At 49.5% G+C, this 20500-nt stretch overlaps 2 protein-coding genes across 11 annotated transcripts; one reads left to right on the forward strand and one right to left on the reverse strand.

Moving 5' to 3' along the window:
• Positions 1 to 1746: 1746 nt before the first annotated feature.
• Positions 1747 to 8292, reverse strand: TMEM138 (transmembrane protein 138). 7 transcript variants are annotated; one of them, XM_060103809.1, is made up of 5 exons: positions 7834 to 7920; positions 5987 to 6251; positions 4618 to 4789; positions 3018 to 3093; positions 1747 to 2745 (listed from the first exon to the last, which is right to left on the reverse strand). In XM_060103809.1, the coding sequence occupies exons 2-5, from the start codon at positions 6112 to 6114 to the stop codon at positions 2633 to 2635; spliced, it is 489 nt and encodes a 162-aa protein (XP_059959792.1). In that variant the 5' UTR covers positions 6115 to 6251; positions 7834 to 7920; the 3' UTR covers positions 1747 to 2632. The 7 variants fall into 7 exon arrangements, with proteins under 7 accessions (XP_059959792.1, XP_059959794.1, XP_059959795.1 ...); XM_060103811.1 differs by having other exon boundaries at positions 5987 to 6254; positions 7834 to 7910; XM_060103812.1 differs by lacking the exon at positions 7834 to 7920 and adding an exon at positions 7619 to 7827.
• LOC132493363 (lysosomal membrane ascorbate-dependent ferrireductase CYB561A3) lies at positions 7975 to 19943 on the forward strand. 4 transcript variants are annotated; one of them, XM_060103804.1, is made up of 8 exons: positions 7975 to 8539; positions 8690 to 8778; positions 11434 to 11541; positions 12571 to 12769; positions 15975 to 16183; positions 16839 to 16993; positions 17728 to 17884; positions 18540 to 19943. In XM_060103804.1, exons 4-8 carry the CDS (start codon positions 12586 to 12588, stop codon positions 18561 to 18563), a joined length of 729 nt encoding a protein of 242 aa, XP_059959787.1. In that variant the 5' UTR covers positions 7975 to 8539; positions 8690 to 8778; positions 11434 to 11541; positions 12571 to 12585; the 3' UTR covers positions 18564 to 19943. The 4 variants fall into 4 exon arrangements, with proteins under 4 accessions (XP_059959787.1, XP_059959786.1, XP_059959789.1 ...); XM_060103803.1 differs by having other exon boundaries at positions 8690 to 8747; XM_060103806.1 differs by having other exon boundaries at positions 7975 to 8469; positions 8690 to 8747.
• Positions 19944 to 20500: the final 557 nt, after the last annotated feature.

Here is a 20500-nt window from a genome sequence, read left to right on the forward strand (position 1 = left end):
ATGGCTCGCGGGCCCAGCCGCTCCGCGGCATGTGGGATCCTCCGGGATCGGGGCACGAACCCGTGTCCCCTGCATCGGCAGGCGGACTCTCAACCACTGCGCCACCAGGGAGGCCCTCTAAGCACTTTTAAAGTGTTTATTTTCTTCCTCTGATCTTTGAAAACGGACTGTCCCCAAGCAGTCAATTTATATCACAACTTAAAAATATATTCCTACTGCTAAGTGAAAAAAAAAAGCAAACTATGTTATGGCTTATTCCCCATAATCACAACTGTGTATAAAATATGAATACATACTGGCAAAGATTTGAAATAAATAACTGGGGTTGGATATGGCAATTTTTTTCTTTTGTAAAAATGTTTCTGAAATGTTCTATTGTCTATAAGAGGTATGTAAGTAAATGTAGATTGTCAAGGAGGGGAGGGAGGAGGAACTCAGTGGTTGAGATATAGCCGTGGGAATAACTGCATAAAACTTTTTATGACTTGAATTTTGTATCACATGAATGTATTAACTATTAAGGAAAAGAAAGGAAGAGAGGGAGGGAGGGAGGAGGGAGGAAGGAAGGAACACCACCCCTGCCCCGAGACTCCTAGGGCCACAAAGTGCCATTTATACTGTGAGTGAGGAAACAGGCACTTGGTTGTACTCACTAGCTGCAGACTACAGAGAACGGCCTAGCCCTGATTCCTTTTGGGACACAGAAAATTGCCTATCTTTCAGGGATTGTGATGAACAAAGGGGATTATAATATTCCTATTAAGAGCTCTTATGAAAATATTTTAAATATTGGGCTATTGTCATTTTTTTGTACAGATGAAGGTATAGTAAGTATAGACAGTAGCTTTGTTAGGACTTTTTAGATCACTTCTTCCAATTATAGGATATGGGATCTTAGGTATTTTCTTTGAATGCTGCACCTTTTAAAAAAAATATCTGATAAATCTGGACAGCATGGCTGATTAACTAGTCTCTCTTTCCCCAGAACTTCATTCTAGCCTTCTAACCCAGGGGTCAGCATACCATGGCCTGGGGGCAAATCTAGCCTGTTTTGTGTAGTCCTCAAGTTAAGATTAAATTTACATTTTCACATGGTTGGAAAAAAAACCAAAAGAAAAATATTTTGTGACACAGGTCATTCATTTATATATCATCTCTGCCTGCTTTCATGCTACAATATGTCGGAGTTGAGTTATTGCAACAGAGGCCACACAGCCCTCAAAATCTAAAATATTTACTATTTGGCCTTTTACAGAAAGTTTTCCAACTCCTGGGCTAGAGTATCTCCAAATAATGAGTTTCACAGAGCAACTTTCTGGGGTGGGTAGACTGACTGAATTAATGGCCCTCTCTGTATCCATGTCCTTTTTTTTTTTTTTTTTTGTATCCGTGTCTTTTGCCAGGAAACTTTGTAGCACTTTCCCAGATACTGGGCTCAGTCACATCACTTGCTTTGACCTATGGGAGTCTGGAGACACAATACAAGTAGAGGCTTGAAATGGGATTGCACCCTAGGGCTTGTTCTCCTGCTCCCCTGCCACTGTCTGTAAACAGACCCAGGCAAGTCTGCTGGAGGATAAGTCATGTGAAGCAGAGTCATGCCAGCTGAGGACAGCCTAAGTTAGCCAAGAATCAAGGATCTCAAGATCATCACACCTGCCTGGCTGACCCACAGCTGACCACAGACACATGTGCAAGCCCAGCAAAAACTACCCAAACCCAGACAGATCAGCTGAACCCCAAGACTCAAGAGCCACGGAACTGTTTATTGTTATATGCCACTGAAGTTTGGTGCTGGGTCTGTTACACAACATTATTCTGGCAGTAGAAAACTGATACTATGGGCACACAAACTTTTAAATTTCTTTTGCCAGGAGTCTAGGGAACATTTTTACTCTTCTGAGGGCAATTTAGGGCTCTGACAGGGGGAGAGACTGAATAAAACACCGAAGTCTGGAACTCCAGGGATGGGGGTGGGGCATCAAATTACATCCTGAATTTCATCTTGTCCTCACAGTGGGATTCAGTAAATATCCGTATTTGCTCTGTGGCTCAATCTGCCACTGGACCGAGTAGATGCTAAGGCTAGGACTTGGCATGTCTCTTAACCACGAAGAGATCTAGCGAGGCAGAGACTCCATCATTTATGGGAAAGAATTTACTTCCTATTTACAAAATGTAGAAAAAGTACCTTGGGTATAAAATCTAAATGTCTGAGGTGTGATCAGTCTGGAGCCCAGAAAAGTCACTCTTTGCATCCTTCAGTCATCAGTGTGTAGCGCAAACGGAACAGGGGCTGGGAGTTCCTCCTGTTCCGGGCTCAGTGGAAAGCTTCCCCAGGATAAAGCCACAGAGCCCTCTGTGAGGAAGAGGGGCAGAGAACAGGAAAGGAAAGGGGGCAGAACTGCGGCAGCAGGCCGGGAAGGGATGACGTGCGGGCTCTGTATTAGTGAACACTTTAATTTGCTAGAGGGAGGCTCTTCCTTCTCAACTGCTGAACACAACTGGCCTGGGCCTGTCCTAGAAATCTCAAGCTGCTTCCTAGTGCACAGGGCTGACCATCCCCTCTGCAGAGCCCCAAATGTGGCTTCTGTCAGGAAGGAAAGGCATCCATCAGTGTGACAAGAAGTGGTCACCTTCGGACTTGCATGAACTCCTTGCGCAGCCATAAGGAGTCCTGGTAGAAGCGAGGATCACCCAGTCTCACAGCTGTCTGTTTGTAGAAGTAACAGTATAACACTGCCGCTGTGGGTAATAAACAGAAAAGAAGCCTCAGGGATGCTCCTGAGTATTTGTTTCAGGGTAAGAACATAACTGGACGAGGCTGAGGGGCCCTGCTTCATGATTTCCCAGTGAGTCCCAGAAAGGGCAGAGGGCAGTGGTCTCTCCTGTTCTTGGTGTGGCTGTCCCACTCATCCCACGCTGGTTGTGATGGGCTGGGAAGCCAGGATCAAGGCCCTGGCTGTCAGAGCCACAGGTGGGACCAAAGTGAGGCCTGAGGATGCTCTGGTCCTTACCTAGTCTCTGGAATACAAATAACGTTTGAAGTCCATCTGTCCAGACAAAGCGGTTGGAGTTTTTCCAGCGTAAGTTCTGAAGGAGACATGAGTACACAGAGAAATGTGAATGGCTAGATGAGGCCCTCACATCTCCAACGTGGTTAGCTGCAGAGATGCCACCTGGTTTAATATCAGGCTAATGCACCCCCGTTCTTTCTTTCCACAAGCCCGAGGAGTGCTTTTCAAAGGAACCTCAAGTTCCCTTTTTTTTTTTTTTGCGGTACGTGGGCCTCTCACTGTTGTGGTCTCTCCCGTCGTGGGGCACAGGCTCCGGACGCGCAGGCTCAGCAGCCATGGCTCAGGGGCCCAGCTGCTCCGCGGCCTGTGGGATCTTCCCGGACCGGGGCACGAACCCGTGTCCCCTGCATCGGCAGGCGGACTCTCAACCACTGCGCCACCAGGGAAGCCCTCAAGTTCCCTTTTTTTTGCTACAGAGGGAAAATTCTTGTAACTCTGAGGGAGGAAGTTTGAACTAAGCCATTTATTCCATTTCATCCCATAGCCTTTGCTGAGGAGAAATGATACACATCATCTCAGGAGTTCAGCATGGTCACTGTCTTGCCTTGGAAATATCAGGCTCAGTTCCTGTCAGATAAAGGCTTGGTGCACTCAGGGTTTAATCAGATTAACAGCTTCACAGTACAAAGCCAGGACTATTTTGGCTCCAGGAACCAGAGCAGAGACAATCCTCTCCGGGAAGCACCTGGAGATTTCGGCACTGCTCTGCTTCTTCCCTGTGAGCTCCAGTTCTCTCTGTGGAATCACAAGGGCAACTTAACGGAACGTTTGGTCTGAGAAGGTACCTTTAGTAAAGAAATGACTAGAGAACCCTGAGGTTTTAATATGTTCCATAAAATGAGTACATGAGAAGCACATGAGATACCCGAAGGGATGGAAGAATTTGTGAAGCAGAAGAAATCTGAGGGGATTCCCTGGCGGTCCAGTGGTTAGGACTCTGTGCTTCCACTGCAGGGGGCAGGGGTTCAATCCCTGCTCAGGGAACTAAGATCCCACAAGCCATGCTGCGTGGCCAAAAACGATAACAACAACAAAAAACAAATCCGAAACCATGAAAACTGGATCTGCTCTGAGGCCTATGTTAGAACCAAAGGGAGGCATCTTGGGGGTCGGTTCTCCTAGTGTAAGTGATGGGGATGCATCAGAGGGCATGCAGCACCAAAGGGCCAGCGGCACTCCTGCCTGGCTATTTCCCATGGGACAATGATGCCGAAGAATATGCTGTACCAACATTCACCTGCCCAAACAGCTAACGATGAAACAGATTCAACTTCCTGTTTTAGCCCTGGCAGGCCTTTTGGGGCAAAAGTGAATTGAATGTTCCAGAAGTGTCCTTGGACTCTTGGATAAGGCTGTTCTTCAACATATAAGGTTAGATAAAAGTGCCTTATGAAATTCTCATGTGTCTAGCTTCAGGCTGGACCACATTCATTTCACCTGTTTCTTATCAAGGACTCTGTGAGATATAAACACCCAGAGATTCTGGGTTCCCACAAAAAAACATTCCTAGCCCTTTAAGGATTCAGAGCCTCACTCTTACCATGAACCAGACATGAAGGGAGATGCTGAGGGCGAAGTACACAGCTGTCAGGATGATGGTCCCTTTGAACTTATGGAAGAGGAGGTTGACCAGGCCAGCCTGGAAGACGAAGGTGTTGAAGAACATGAGGAAAATGATGATGATGTTGAAGAGGACTGCAATATCCTGGATGCTGCAGACACAGAAAACAAAAGGACAGCCAAATGGAGGCCTGGGGAGGACCCAGGAGCCAGCCCTGAGTCCTAAGCAACACCATGGAGTCTGTCCTTCCTTGTTATATATAGTCCTCCGAAACCCCCCCAGAGGTAGTTTGGGTTTTGGACCCCAAATGACACGAAGCTAAAACTACCCGCTGGCCCCATCAGTTGAGTGGCAGTCTACGGACAAGGCTTTCCTGCTGACACTCCCAACTCAACAAAGCTCCCAGGCATCTGTGAGAAGCAGCTAGTTTCCTCCCTGTATCCAGAAAATGCCAGCCCTGTCTGTCACATAACCTGGTCCTGTCAGACGTTTTCCTCTAGCAAGACAGCAATGCACTTTCCCTCATCTGTGCACGCCTGGCTGCCTTAGTGCCGTTCATGTCTCAGTGCAAATGTCCCCTCTTCAAAAAGACTTTTCTTTCACCCCACTACCTACAGTAGCCTTTCCCTCCCCACCCCAGGTACTTTATATCCATTGTATAACATTTATCACTATTTGAAATTATCCTTTTAAAATGTATTTGTTGTCTCTCTCCACTAGAATGGAAACTCCATCAAAGGAAGAACTTGTCAGGTTCACCACTGCAACTAGAACACTGGCAGGCTGATGAATACTTGCTGAGTGAAGGAAGACAGTGTCTTAGACTGTGGTTTTCTGTTTAGAACTTGCCTCATGGAGACTAAAAATCACTGTGAAGGGAAAGTGCCAATAGCTTCCATCCTATGGGATGCATATGTTATTAATATGATTATCCTTACCTGGGGCCACGGCAGTGAAAGTGCCAAGTACAGCAGTGAAGACCCCGAGTCCTAACCAGTGGACCACCAGGGAAGTCCCTGATTACCCTTTTTACTTGACATTTTGTAACCCTCTTTCATGGCACTGTAAGACAATATTTCTATTCGAAGATGGAAGAAATGACAGTGTCAGCAATCTGGCCCTCATTTTCAATGTGCACTGCTCCCTGTGTCCCAAAGCCTTGTTAGAAGTATATCAAAACAGGCCCATGTCTATGGACCATGACATGTCTATGGACCATGGAGTACCCAGGACAAAGTGCAATTTTATTCTCCCCGATATTTCTCTATTAATAACTTTAAAATGCTGAATTATGATTGTCGGGGACTTCAGACTGCTTGGGTTGCGCTGTCCCACCCACTGAACTTACATGAAGAGCACCAGCTGTATGACAGGAGCCATTCGGAGTAGCTCCGAGAAGGAATTGACAAAGAGGTCATAGGACAGCAGCAGGAACTGCAGGGAGAGCACCAGGCTATAGTTACTGGTCTGGAGCATCTTCCTTCTGCTATCTTGGGCCTCCAAGGGCACATTCCACGGTTCCCAGAAAGCAGTCCTAGTACTCTCCCAGGCACTGAGGGAGAAGCTATAGTTCCTCAGAATCAAAGCTGTCTCCCTTGCTCTCAGATAAGGGCCTACTGATGCAAAAAAAAAAAGGAGGTTAGAAATTCATTAATACATATTTACCAAGGACTTATTATGTGCCAGGCACCATTCTAGGTGCTTGGGATACATCAATGAACAAAACCAACAACAACAAAAAAACCCCAACTAGTCACTCCTTCCAGGGACCCTCACCCTCAAACCTTTTTCCATGACTGGAACCCTCTAAATGTAGAGCTCTTTCTAAACACTTTTGAGTCCAAAGGAATCTAGGGATACTACACACAGTGACTGTCTGGTCATGTAACAATATTCTATTACTAACTGCAGCAGCAAAACCTTTGTTTATCACTTACAATATTGCTTACAATTCTAAGCACTAACATTACTTAAATCTCTCAATAACCCTTGAGGTAGAAGCCACACTATTACTCTCCCCATTTTACAGAGGGGACAATTGAGGCCCAGGGAGGTAAAATAATTTGTCCAAGTTCACATTGCTAATAAGTGGCAGAGCTAGCATTCAGATCTAGGCGGTCTTGGTCCAGAGTCTGTGCTCTTAACTACTGCACAAAGCTGCCTCTTACATAACTGACAGGTTTACATGTAACTAGGTGGGAAAAACAATCGCTGGCATAGGAGAAGTGGGAAGTGGTGTAGGCAGAAAAAGCTGAGAGGAAATAGTGCTCTCCTAACGTTTACGATTATGGTAGCAACACAGTGGCCCCAGGTAAGGGGAGCTGGGCTTTTATTTTCATTTATTCCAGGACCCAGAAGCTGCTTTGGGGGTGTCCTGTGACCCCCTCCAGCTGGATCAAATCTATAAACAAATTTCAAAATGCTTCTAAGTGTTACAGAATGATTAAATTAATATCGGTAAAATGTTACAGTTTACAAACTCTTCATATTCTTTTCCTTATTTAATCCTACACCCATCTTGAGAAGTAGCAGTTCTTACGCTTATTACCCCACTTTACACAGAGGCTCTGAGAAGCTGCGGAACCTCGTCCACCTCACCTGATGGAGAAGTCCCACTTTAGTGGATGTACGAAGGTGCTTTTCTCTGAACCGAGTCTCCTTATTCATCAAATAATATTGATAGCTACCAGCTACATACCGGCACCATGATAAATTTGTCAACCAAGACAATTTCCTTTAATCCTCGCAACTACTCTGCAAGGTGTGCAAGAATTACCCTCATTCTTCAGGCAAGGACACAGGGTCAGAGTTCAAGTCGTTCCTCCATGTTGCAGGTGAGCAGAGCCAGGATTCACAACTAGGTGTGAAAACAAAGCCCGTGCTCTTAACTACTACTTCACAGGCCACCACAGAAGGCTGCTGTGAGGATCCGTTATATAGAGCCGCCCACCGCCATCTCTACGGGAAGGACGACCATCACCTCGGGTTAGGGCAGCGGTGATTCCCAAGGTAATGAAGCGGTCTTCGCAGTTTGTCCACCGCTATCTGCCGCGTTCCCTCTGTCCCCTGAGTAATTTTCCTCAGCCTTCCTAATCCACTTTAAAATAGGGCTGCCTTAGCAAAAAACCAAAACCAAAGCAATTAACAAAATGCCGACTTCTGGCCACTTTACCCACTCCTCCTCAGCACTCTCACCTAGAAGGCCCAACGTCGGTTGTCACGGGGACACCGTCCAGGCTTCCGGAAACCGATTTTAAATTCCGGAAATAGATGGCTGACGCGGGCTCAGTCTGCGCCGTGCTACCCGCTTGTCCTCGGCTTTTTCTCCCCCGGTCCGCCCGGTCGCCATGTTTAGGCCCCCGCATTCCTGGACCCGCCCCTCTCTCAGCGTCGCTGCGCCCTGTTCCAGGGCTCCCAGGTGCGGGCCAAGGTCTCCCGCCCACCCCGCGTGCGGCCTTGCCGAGGGCCAGCCCCTGGCCAGAGGCTTCGCGTCGGCCCGAACATTTCCGCTTCCACGGAATCAAGGGGGTGGGGGTGAGGGACAGGACCGATCTGTGACGGCGTTCCTGGTCCCTGGAAGCCCGGGCTTGGGGAAGAAACGCCCGCGGAGGAACTGGAGTTAGTGTCAGCACCTCGTCTGCCGGCGACCCCGCGGCTCTGGACTTCATTTCCCAGGCGGCCGCGCGCGGAAGCGCGCGCGACCGGAAGTGCTACAAGCCTATAAGGTGACGGAGCGGCCCCGCCAGGTGGCTGTAGAGCGGCTGTGACTGGTGATAGCGGGCGTATCTGAGAGTCTCTCACTCCATCTCCCAGGAGCCTCGGGAGCGGCAGGTCCGGCGCCGGGTGGCGAGAGGCGGGTCTCGGAGACCCCAGTACCCCTGCGTTCCACTGTGGTTCGGGGGTGAGAAAGAGCCCGGGCTGGGAGTTCAGGGACCTGGGTTCGAGTGCTGGCTCTGCTAGTGCCTCGCTTCGCGCTGTCGCGACCCCTCGCTCGGCCTCAGTTTTCTCTTTTACGAAATGGACATCGTTCTCTGTGCCCTTCCTTCCACAGGTGGTGGAAGGAAGCTCTTTGGAAAGCACAGAAGCTCTTCGGAAGTCGCAGTCAGCAGGTGGAGCCACTCGCCTTAATTTGCACCCAAGGTTAGCTGGGACCAAGGGATCTTGGTCCCAGCGGAGGAGTTAGGGATCGGTCCCCGGGTTCCTGGAACCCTTCTCTGGACACCTGAGGCCGACCAGAGCGCAGTACGAAGGGCGGGGCTGTAATCATGGTGCTGAGGAGGGCCTTGCTTATCTACCTCCTGAGTGGAATTTAGGGCCCCTCACTCCTGAGTCTCAGACTTTACGGAAGCTGCGTTTGGAAGTAAGGAGTCCTTGGAGCACAGGGGGAGTGAACCTGGAGCCTTGTACCAGCTCCGCCACTCACCGTGGCCAAGTCGCTTTCCTTCTTTGGGCCCGAATTTTTTTTTTTTTTTTTTTTTTTTTTGTGGTACGCGGGCCCCTCACTGTTGTGGCCTCTCCCGTTGCGGGGCACAGGCTCCGGACGCGCAGGCCCATCGGCCATGGCTCACGGGCCCAGCCGCTCCGCGGCATGTGGTATCTTCCCGGACCGGGGCACGAACCCGTGTCCTCTGCATCGGCAGGCGGACTCTCAACCACTGCGCCACCAGGGAAGCCCTCGAATATTTTTGATCCGTAAGATAAGAGTTCAGGACTTGAGCCCTAAATCTGGTTCTCAGGATTCCTAAAGCCCGCACCATTCATCTGAGAAGTGGGAGCAACAAACAGACTTCCTGTTCCTTCATCTATTTGCACTTCTAAATAATTGTGAAAGGGTTTGGAATAGAGCCTTTTCCTAAGGCTAGGGCCAAGTAGGATATACCCATTTCCTACCCCAGGGCCTGATCTGTTTTAGTGCAGCCTGGGAGAATCCTTTTTCCTAAGGGATTGAGAAGTGTATTAGGTTGGAGAGTAGACTCCTTAGATCAGGGTCAACAAACATGACCCACAGGCCAAATCTGGCTGGCCTAAATGGTTTTTACATTTTTCAATGGTTGGAAAAAAAAAAAAATAGAGGGCTTCCCTGGTGGCGCAGTGGTTGAGAGTCCGCCTGCCGATGCAGGGGACACGGGTTCGTGCCCCGGTCCGGGAAGATCCCACATGCCGCGGAGCGGCTGGGCCCCTGAGCCATGGCTGCTGAGCCTGCGCGTCCGGAGCCTGTGCCCCGCAACGGGAGAGGCCACAACAGTGAGAGGCCCGCGTACTGGTAAAAAAAAAAAAGAAAATGATATTTTGTGACACGTGGAAATGATATAAAAACTGAAATTTCATTGTCCATAAATAAAGTTTTTTTGAACATAGCTCATGTTCTTTTGTGAAGGTATTATTTATGATTGCTCTTGCAATACATCAGCAGAGTTGATGACATAGTTGTGACAAACCGTATGGCCTGCAAAATCTAAAATATTTACCATTCTGGCCCTTTACAGGAGCTTGCCGACTTTTGTCTTAGAATGTGTCTCTACAAGTGAGGGCAGAATAGGACTGGTGGGCACATCCTGTTCTCTTGGAATAAGTGAGAGGATATTCTTAGCATTTGGATTGCATTTTTTTTTTTTTTTTTTGCGGTACGCGGGTCTCTCACTGCCGTGGCCTCTCTCGTTGCGGAGCACAGGCTCCGGACACGCAGGCCCAGCGGCCATGGCTCACGGGCCCAGCTGCTCCACGGCATGTGGGATCTTCCTGGACCGGGGCACGAACTCGTGTCCCCTGCATCGGCAGGCGGACTCCCAACCACTGTACCACCAGGGAAGCCCTGGATTGCAATTTTCACTGCATTCTTCCTTTTTCTCTCCTTTTGCTCTCTATTTCGAGCAGAGGGAGGGCTCATCTGTGTACTGTTGGTAAAACATTCCAGCCATCTGTCAGGGAAGTGTCCCCATTGTCTTTTCCAAGTCTGTCCCAGAGCAGTAATCCAGGACCTCTTCTAGGGGGTAGATGTGGTCCCTTTTGGATTATATTTTCTTTTTTCCTCTTACAAAGGGGGGAAAAAAAGTAGATATTATTCAGTGGATGGAGCCTGCTGACCGAGAGCTCCTTTGTGCTGACACTTCACTGGGGGGGATGATTGAACCTCTGGTGACCTGAAACTTCCGCTGCCCTTACAGGAGCTAAGGGGATAACTCTTGAGGCTGGGTAGCAAATCTCTGAGCTCAGTAGCTAAGGCAGAAAGCTTCCAGAAATGAGGTGGCATGGTTTTCTCCCTCCAACCTCCTGGAAGCTTATCTTTTCCCCCAGACCTCAGATCTTGCTTTCTCAGAGATTACCACCACCTTGGATCTCTTTGTGAGAGCTTAGCATCTGTTTGTGGTTAGGTGGACACCTGGTATGGAGAAAGCTGGCACGACATGGAATTGGGGCCACTGAGAGGCCTGGGCAGCCGTGGGGGCCATGAGCTTGAGGTTTTTGTTAGTCGTTAGGATGAAATGCTGTAACAATACTAAGAAAATTATAATACTGTACTCTCACAATGTCCTTACATACATTTTCTCGACCATCTGACAACCTGTGGTCAGAGGGCTTTGAAACCAAATAGACAAGGGTTTGAAACTCCCTGCCCGCTTACTGGGTCCTATTTAATCTGTCTGAGCCTTAGTTTCCTCATCTATAAAATGGGGATAACTCCACACGGGGTTGTCAAGGTGAGTAGATGGGATCATGTGTGTAAGGTTCTGGTGTGGTGTCTGCTCATAGCTGCCTTTCAGTAAGTTATATCCTATTGCCATGGCTTTCTTTCAGATGAGAAGACTGAGTCCTACAAATGTTAAGTGATTTGCTCAAGGAGCCTCAGAGCATAAGAATTGGAGTCCAGGCCACCACTCTGTCAGCCTGCCACTAGGTATAAAGGTGAGGGTCAAGTGTTTTATCTCCTTGGGAGTTTTTGATTTTAGGGGCCTCTTCTCTGTTAGCTGGTTCAGACTGAGGGACCTCAACTGCAGGAAGCCACTGTGTCAGCTTCTTGGCCTGAGTCCATGGGGCAGTGTGCCTGCCTTGAGAGCTGTGCCCATGCTGAAAGCAGGGGCGTCCTGTGGCTTTGCAGACTGCCTGCCAACTCATGCACACTTGCCTGGCTTTTAAGAGCAGCTGCTTAGGGGGCTAGGCATTTGCCATGCCTGAAACCAGGGTTGGTTTCTGCGTTTTATCAGGTACACGTGGAAACCTCAAGATAAACTCTTGCTTTCTAGATCATGAGTTCTTGCTTCCTCTTTTCTCCTCTGGACTTTCCCCAGAGAAGAGAAAGCAGAAGTTTCAGGTCTGGAGACAGCTGGGGGCTTTTGCTCAATTAAAGGTGTGGCGAATGGGGACTCTGAAGACCCCACCTTACCTCCCAATGGGAGGATTAGCCCACAGAGGTCACAATCTGGGGAAGAACTTTGCTGCAGAAGTGGGATCCTATAGCGCTTTCTCCCACGTGGCCTAATAGTAGTGTGAAGATGGTGATTTTTGCCTCCTTACGTTAGAACTGAAGGCCTGGGCATTTGTGTGATCTAGCCTGGATTTTGATTTCTGTCCTTTCTTTTCATGGGGAGTGAGGTTATAATTCTTTACCTTCTGGTCCTGTGAGGGGAGATGCATCCTAGGGCTCTGGATCTAGAGCCTTGGCATCCAGCCACAGCAGAGGAGGCTTCTCTCCAGGGCCAGCCCTAGGCCCAAGCTGGCTGCACTGTATGCTGCCAGGTGCTGGGGCGGGGCCTCACTCATCGTTCATAACCAGAGATTGGGTTCACCCAGCCATCAAGGCTTCATGGGACAGTGCCCAGGCTGATGGCAGGGGAACCACCCTTCTGGCCAAGAGCAAGGTCAATGTTACCTCCTTTAGCCTGCGTGTGGGGTGCACCTGAGCCAACAGGGACATGTGATTTCCGCTTTCTCTAGGAGTGCTTGATCAGAATGGCTGTGGGATGGTTTTATCTGTCCGTCGTGGCGCTGTGCTCCCTGGGCTTGATGTGCATCCTGTCCACCATCTATTGGATGCAGTACTGGCAAGGTGGCTTTGCCTGGGATGGCACCATGCTCATGTTCAACTGGCACCCGGTGCTCATGGTTACGGGCATGGTGGTGTTCTACAGTGCTGGTGAGTACAGGTCAGCAGAGGAGACACGGTGTGGCCTGGGCTCGTACAGGGCAGTGCTGTCCCTCGCCATCCTGGCCTTTGTCACTGTCGGGTTCAGGGCTATGGGGGTGGGGTGGGGTGGGTTGTTTTTGGGCCCAGGTGTCATTTGGAGGAGGAAGTCGTGCGAACAGGAGCATCTGAGAAGGGTAGCTGCATGGATACTCTTGGACGAGGGTTGGCGAACTTTTTCTGTTAAAGGCCAGACAGTAAATATTTTAGGCTTTGCAAGCCCTATGATCTGTGTTGCAACTACTCAGCTCTGCTACTGTGTTGTGAGAGCAGCCAGAGACAACACGGAAGTGTGTAGCTGTGTTCTGATAAAACTTTATTTATAGTGGTGGGGGGAGGAGAGAAATAGGTGAGGGAGAGCAAGAGGTATGGACTTCCAGTTGCAAAACAAATGAGGCACAGGTACAGTGTAGGGAATGTGGCCAATAATTATGTAATATCTTTGTATGGTGATGATCATAACTAGACCTATCATGGTGATCATTTTGAAATGTACAGAAATAGTGAATGACTATGTTATGTAGCAGGAAGTAACATAGTGCTGTAGGTCAATTATACTTCAAAAACAAACAGACTCATACTAAAAGACAGCAGATTTAGGGTTACCAGGGGTGGGGGGAGGGGGAATTGGATGAAGGCAGTCAAAAGGTACAAACCTCCAGTTTTAAGATAAATAAGTACTAGGGATATAATGTACAACATGATAAATATAATTAACCCTGCTGTACGTTATATATGAAAGCTGTTAAGAGAGTAAATCCAAAGAGTTGTCATCACAAGAAAAGTTTTTGTCTCTTTTTAAAATTTTGTATCTATATAAGAAGATGGATGTTCACTAAACTTATTGCGGTAATCATTCCATGATGTATGTAAGGCAGACCATTATGCTCTCCACAAACTTATGCAGTGCTGTGTCAGTTATATCTCAATAAAACTGGGAAAAAATAAGTAAAATTTTTAAAATTAATGTTATTTAAAGTATTATTTAATATCAAATATAATTTGATAATAGCATCCATAAGCATTAATTACCTAGGCATAAATCTAACAAAAGCCATATAAGGTTTCTACAGAGAAAAATATAAAACTGTATTGAAATTAAAGAAGCCCTAAATAAATGGAGGGATATACTACTGTGTAAGCGGATTGGAAAACTAAACTTTGTAAAGATGTAAATTCTCCTGAAATTGTTTTGTAGGTTAATTTCAACGCCAAGGTCTCATTGCTTATTTTTGTGAAAATTGATAATCAGACTGAATTAACTTGAAATGCAAAGGGCCAAGATTAGTCAAGGTGGTTTTGAAAAAGAGCAAAGTTGGAGGGCTTACTCTCCCATCTATTCAGGTTTATTATAAAGCTACTGTAATTTAAGACAGCGTGGGACCTACTGTATAGCACAGGGAACTCTGCTCAATACTCTGTAATGGCCTATATGGGAAAATAATCTAAAAAAGAGTGGATATATATAAATGTATAACTGACTCACTTCGCTGTACACCTGGAACTAATACAACATTGTAAATCAACTGTATTCCAATTAAAAAAAAAAAGTGTGGGGGCTTCCCTGGTGGCGCAGTGGTTGAGAGTCCGCATGCCGATGCAGGGGACATGGGTTCGTGCCCCGGTCTGGGAGGATCCCACATGCCGCGGAGTGGCCAGGTCCGTGAGCCATGGCCGCTGAGCCTGTGCGTCCGGAGCCTGTGCTCCGCAGCGGGAGAGGCCACAGCAGTGAGAGGCCTGCGTACCGCAAAAAAAAAAAAAGTGTGGTAGTGATAAGTGAATAGACAAGTGAGGAAAGGTGGCTCTGCAGAGCTGTGGGACAAGATGTTCTTTTCAATAAATGATGTTTAGTCATATGGAGTAAAAACACTTTATTACGAAAATCGGCAGCGGGCTGCACCTGGCCTGTGAGCGGCAGCCTGCCAGCCCTTGCTCTAGGGAGCGGGGGCTGAAGCCTCTTGTGGCACAGTCGGGGGCCGTACCTGAGGGGTCTCCTTACTCCTGCCAGACCCATCCTTGCCCCGTGCATTCAGAGGCAGGCCTTGGGGCCCAGGTGAGTCTCCTTTTCGCCACTTGTAAAATGGGAATAATGATGACGTTGATAATAGCAGCTTACCCCGTGTAGTTTGGATACATCCTCCCACTTTTTCTTTTTTTTTTTTTTTTGTGGTACGCGGGCCTCTCACTGCTGTGGCCTGTCCAGTTGCAGAGCACAGGCTCCAGACGCGCAGGCTCAGCGGCCATGGCTCATGGGCCTAGCCGCTCCGCGGCATGTGGGATCTTCTCGGACCGGGGCACGAACCCGTGTCCCCTGCATCAGCAGGCGGACTCCCAACCACTGCGCCACCAGGGAAGCGCCATCCTCCCACTTCTGTTCTTACAGGAAGCTTGTGAGGCGGGCTGTATTGTTGCCTCCATTTTACAGATGAGGAAACTGAGATTTAGAAAGATGCCAAATAGCTGAGAGGAAGAACCTGGATTGGGACCTCGGTTGTCTAACCTTGAAGCCTGTGTCCTTGACAACTCACTTCAGTTGTGAGAATTCATTCAGTTAGATGAAATAATGAATGTGACATTGCTTTTCAACCTGTAAAACTGCATACAAGTGGCATTTATTATTGTTATGACAGAATGGCAAGTCCATGAAACCTGTTCTACCCCCCCTTTTTAAATTGAAGTATAGTTGATTTACAGTGTTGTGTTTTCTGGTGTACAGCAAAGTGATTCAGATATATATGTGTGTGTGTGTGTGTGTGTGTGTGTATATGTATATACACATATATATGTATATATTTTCATATTTCTTTCCATTATAGCTTATTACAAGATACTGAATATGGCTCCCTGTGCTCTGCAGTAGGGACCCCACTGTTCATTTTATGCATAGTAGTTCGTATCTGCTGATCCCAGACTCCTAGTTTGTCCCTCCTCCTGCTCCTCCCCTTTATCATGGTCCCTTGTCTCCCCGCTTCATGGTTGATGGCTATACCAGAAATAATGCAAGGATGGGAGATGCTGATGAGTTGATACTGATGTCCTAGCCTTTCCTTCTTCTCTTGTTGGGAGGCTGTCTGGGATCACGTCAGGGCAAGTCCCCTAGTGCACGGGTGAGCACAGGGGAAGAGGCCGAGCCCAGGGGCTGCTCTCTCTCCTACAGCATCACTGGTCTACCGCCTGCCCCAGTCATGGGTAGGGCCCAAGCTGCCCTGGAAATTCGGCCACGCAGCCGTGCACCTGCTGGCCTTCCTCCTGACTGTCCTGGGGCTGCACGCCGTCTTTGACTTCCACAGCCGTAGAAAGATCCCCAATCTCTACTCCCTGCACAGCTGGCTGGGCATCACCACCGTCTTCCTCTTCGCCTGTCAGGTGGGTACTCTCTGTTCTCCTTTGGATTCCCACAGCTGCCAGTTCTGGTTGGGGCTTCACTTGCATCAGCACCAAATATCCCTTCTGCTTACTGCCTGGAGACGGTCTTGCAGGGCACATCCTGTAGAATCGTCGGTTTGAAGGGCTGTGGGAGATTGGTGGTTCCCGAATTCACCCTGTTCCTGCTCTTACCCCTCACACGGCCCACCTGTGCTGCTGGAGCGCTCTAAGCTAACTCCGTCACAGCACGCACCACACTGACTCTAAATCATCTTTTCTGCCCTCTTCTCTTCCCCCTTTCTGTGAACCAGAAGCAATTCTAGAAGTAGTATCCGTATTCTGATGTCAGCCCTGTACAAATGAGGGGTTTTGTGAGCCAGGACAGGAAGGAAGCAGAGACAAACAAGGATGGCTGGGTTTGCGGGAGACTGGGGATAGCTAAGCATTTCATGTAGGTAACATTCCTACGTTCCTTTGTGTAAGACAAAACAGACCCCAGTGAGGAGGCTAGGTGTGGTGCTGGGGCAATGCCTGGTGGGAGGTTTGAGCTGGGAGAGAAGGGCAAAGGTTCACTGATGGGTAGGAGGCACTGGTGGGTGGGATGACCTGGCGTGCCTTTGGTCACAGTACAATCAGGTACTTCCTGTGTCCACAGTGGTTCTTGGGCTTTGCGGTCTTCCTGCTGCCCTGGGCGTCCGTGCGGCTGCGCAGCCTCCTTAAACCCATCCACGTCTTCTTTGGAGCCTCCATTCTCTCTCTGGCCATTGCATCTGTCATTTCCGGCATCAACGAGAAGCTTTTCTTCAGTCTGTGAGTGGGACGGGGCCCCCAACTCTAAGGTGGAGGGGAAGGAACAGGGTCTTCAGAAGATGCACTCGATGATCATAGGACCCATCCAAGGGAGGGTCAAGCTTTTGGGATGGGGCTCGTTCCTGATCTGGAAGGTTAATGGAATCGGTCTTTCTTTAGGCTGAGATTGGTAAACTGGTCAGCAAATACTTACCCAGCATCAAAGTGATTTAGAACCTACTCTGTGGCAGAAACTATTCTAAACATCTTAAATTTAATCCTCTAACTGCCCTACAACATTTGTTGTCATTGCCACTTATACATTAGGGAACAGAGGCACAGAGAGGTTTAGTAATGCACCTAAGGGCACACAGCCAGTAAGTGGCAGAGCTTTGTGTTAGGACTAGAGGCTGCATGCCTAACCACTACCATTCTCCGTTCTTTGAAGTAGTGGGGGTGCAGTGAAAAGCAAACAAGATTTGAGCTCAGATCTGGGTATAGATCTTGGCTGTGCCATCTCCTAGTTATGTAACTCTGTACAAGTTCATTTCATGTCTGGGAGCTTTAGCTTCCTCACAGGGAAAAAGCATTCTGCAGACACTTGTCATGGCAGAGACTTGGAAAGTATGTTGATATTCCAGGTCACAGCAGGTCCTGGGAAGCTTTTCTTATCCTCTGTTAGAGGCAGAGTCTCGCATTGGGCAAAAACAGGTAGAAAAGTTTCTTGAGCGCCCACACTGTTTTGTCATCCTCAGGAAAAACGGCACCAACTCGTACTCCAACCTGCCCAGTGAGGCTGTCTTTGCCAACTGCTCTGGGATGCTGGTGGTGGTCTTCGGGCTGCTGGTGCTCTATATCCTACTGGCTTCGTCTTGGAAACGCCCAGAGCTGGAGATGCAGGCCGAAAGACAGGTATGGGGTTTTGGTCTCCCATTCCAGGTTGGGGTAGGGCCGGGTCTAGGGAAGGGTCACCCAGTAAAGACTTGGACTTTGCCGGGAAGACCAACCCAGTAACGTGGTGGGAAACCAAGTTGCTTAAAGGTGGGGTTAGGCTGGCTGATGAGGAGCACCAGTATCGACTCAGCACCTCCTGGCCATTGCAGCAAGTGCAGCTGTTTAGGCTCAGGCTCCTGGGGGCCTGCCCACTGGGAGAGGATGGGGGTTACTCCCCTCCCCAAATTGCTGTGGTTTCACGAGGGGAAGTGTAGCCTTATCTTCTCCAAGGACGGGCTTGGTCATGATGAGGGGTGTATGGTAATTTCTACTTCTTCAGCTTTAGGGCTCATCTAGTGGGATGGGAGCTTATCTAGTGGGTGCTTGGTGACAGTTTGAGTGCTTGGAGCACGTTTTGCCTGTTCTTGGCCACGCAGGCACCTGAGGGACATGGCGAGACGGGGTGTGTATTGGCTGAGGGGCTTTGGAGCTTCTCTGAAAGGTGTGGTGGCATGGACTGGGACTCGCCCTGCAGGTTGGGGTCTGAGCATCTCAGGCCTGGCATGACTCCTGCAGGTCAGGGGCCATTCTGACGTTATGCCATTAACCTGCGTGCATCTGCCTGTCTTTCCAGGCCCTGTTGCACGGTGGGGAGTGAAGCAGGAAGGCGCTGCCAGGAGCGGTTGGTGGTGCGGTCTGGACTCCTTCAGAAGCTCTGCTCTCCCTGGGGCTCTCGTCCAGTCTCCCCTCGTCTCCGTGGTGGACCTGCTGTCGCCACAGCTTGCTGCCCACATGCTCTCCTTGGTGGCTTTGGCTTCTCCACCTCTTCCCGGCATTGACCTCTCAGGTCGTTCGTTTACCCCAGGCCCTCCCTGCCCTGGCTGCTCACACCGCTCCTGCTCGCATGAAGTCAAGCTCACTTCCCCTCACACCCCTACGGATGTGGTAGAGGATCCCGAGAGCTCAGATGACCTGGGAATCAAGTGCAATCCATACCGTGAAAAGTGAGGGAGCCGATGCTTCCTCAGCTTTCCCTTGAAGTTTAGGCCGCTGTCCCGGGCCAGGCTTCATCTGCTCTGTTACCTCCATCCAGCCCATCTGGACACGAGGCTGGGCGGGAACACGGCGAGGCGATGGAAGGACAGGGGAGAATGGCAGAGCTGCTTCTGCAGAGGAGAAGCTGAGGAGCTGGCTGCCCGTTGCTGTTGTTTCCCGTCGCTGCATTCTGTGTCTGCGTGCGTTGTATGTACCCTTCTAGCTGCTGCTGCAACTGGGGCCTGGATCCCGGCCCTTCCCCATGACTGACGTGCTGTCAGACAGCCTTATGAGCCCTGGTAACCTGCTCTCCCAAGAACAGCCTGTCCCACGGAGGAGTAGCAGGGGTGCCTCGAGCCTCCTTTCCTTTCCCTCATCGGGTCCAAGCTTGCCTGCCTGTCCCCGGGCAGGTTCAACCTTGCTCTCTCGGCAGGGCACTTGCTCAGCTATTTTCACTCTCCAGCTTGCCATGAAACGTGCCAAAGTCATGGTGCATTGTACCCAGCAGAGCCCTGGGAGCTAGGCCACCTCCAGAGGCGTTCCTCACCGAGTGTCCAAGTGCCTCACTTGCCCCCACGATAGCTACGTGCCTGGCACACCCAGTCTCAGGTGTGATGCCAGAGTGTGCCGCTGCTCTTCCAACAAGACTGTGGTGGCGTCTTGCTCCCCTCCTAAGTGTTGGCACTGCCCTCTTCAAACAAGCCCTGCCAGGTCCCAGGCTCCATACTGCTGTGCTTAGGTGACAAGCAGCATGACGACACCCGGGGTCCCGAGTGGGCCTTACTCCCTGGCAGGGGCCATGAGGCTGACTGTCCACCCCACCCCACATGGCCAGATGCTGGCAGGAGGACTGTGACAACTTCTCAAGTGGCTGAAGCCCTCAAAAGCCACTGGGATGACTGCCAGGCACCTTGATCATAGGACCAGCTCCCCCTCTTTCCACATGGGTAGGCATTTCACTTATGAAGCTTGATTTTCATTAAATGTGTTTTTAAGAATCAAAGCCTTCTCTGCTGAAATGACACTGTGGTTAAGTGACCTCTGGGCAACTTGCAAAAGCCTCGGGCTAGTTCTGACCCTCAGACCCGGAAGTGGGCAGACCCGAAGACACCAAAGAACCGCATGACTGTCTTCTTAGACTCGCATGTGACTCCTGGTTCGTGTGCATGTCTTTAATAGTGAATGGCCCTTGAACACTTGATTATCTTACAAGGAAGGAGATGTTTCCTATTTCATAATCTGAAACACGACACTCAAAAAGAGTGACTTGCCCCAAGGTCACCCAGCCAGGAAATGGCAGAGTTGGGATCCACAGTCCAGGTGTCGGATGCCAGTTTCCTTCCCAGCTGCTGGGTGTGTGCATCTGTGCACACTGATAACTGTGCCTTGTGGTCAGGGACCTGTGGTGTGGCTGACGGACAGGGGACCCTGGGCAGAAAAAGGGAAGCCAAGGGGTTGAGGAAGCCTGCAGCCAAGTCTGGGCAAAGTAAGTGGTGGCCCCCTTCCAAGTGTGATGAGCTGAGGCCACCTGGTGGTGGAGCAGACGACTGAAGGAGTTGG

Source organism: Mesoplodon densirostris, chromosome 7 (assembly GCF_025265405.1).
Source record: "Mesoplodon densirostris isolate mMesDen1 chromosome 7, mMesDen1 primary haplotype, whole genome shotgun sequence".
Classification (NCBI taxonomy): domain Eukaryota; kingdom Metazoa; phylum Chordata; class Mammalia; order Artiodactyla; family Ziphiidae; genus Mesoplodon; species Mesoplodon densirostris.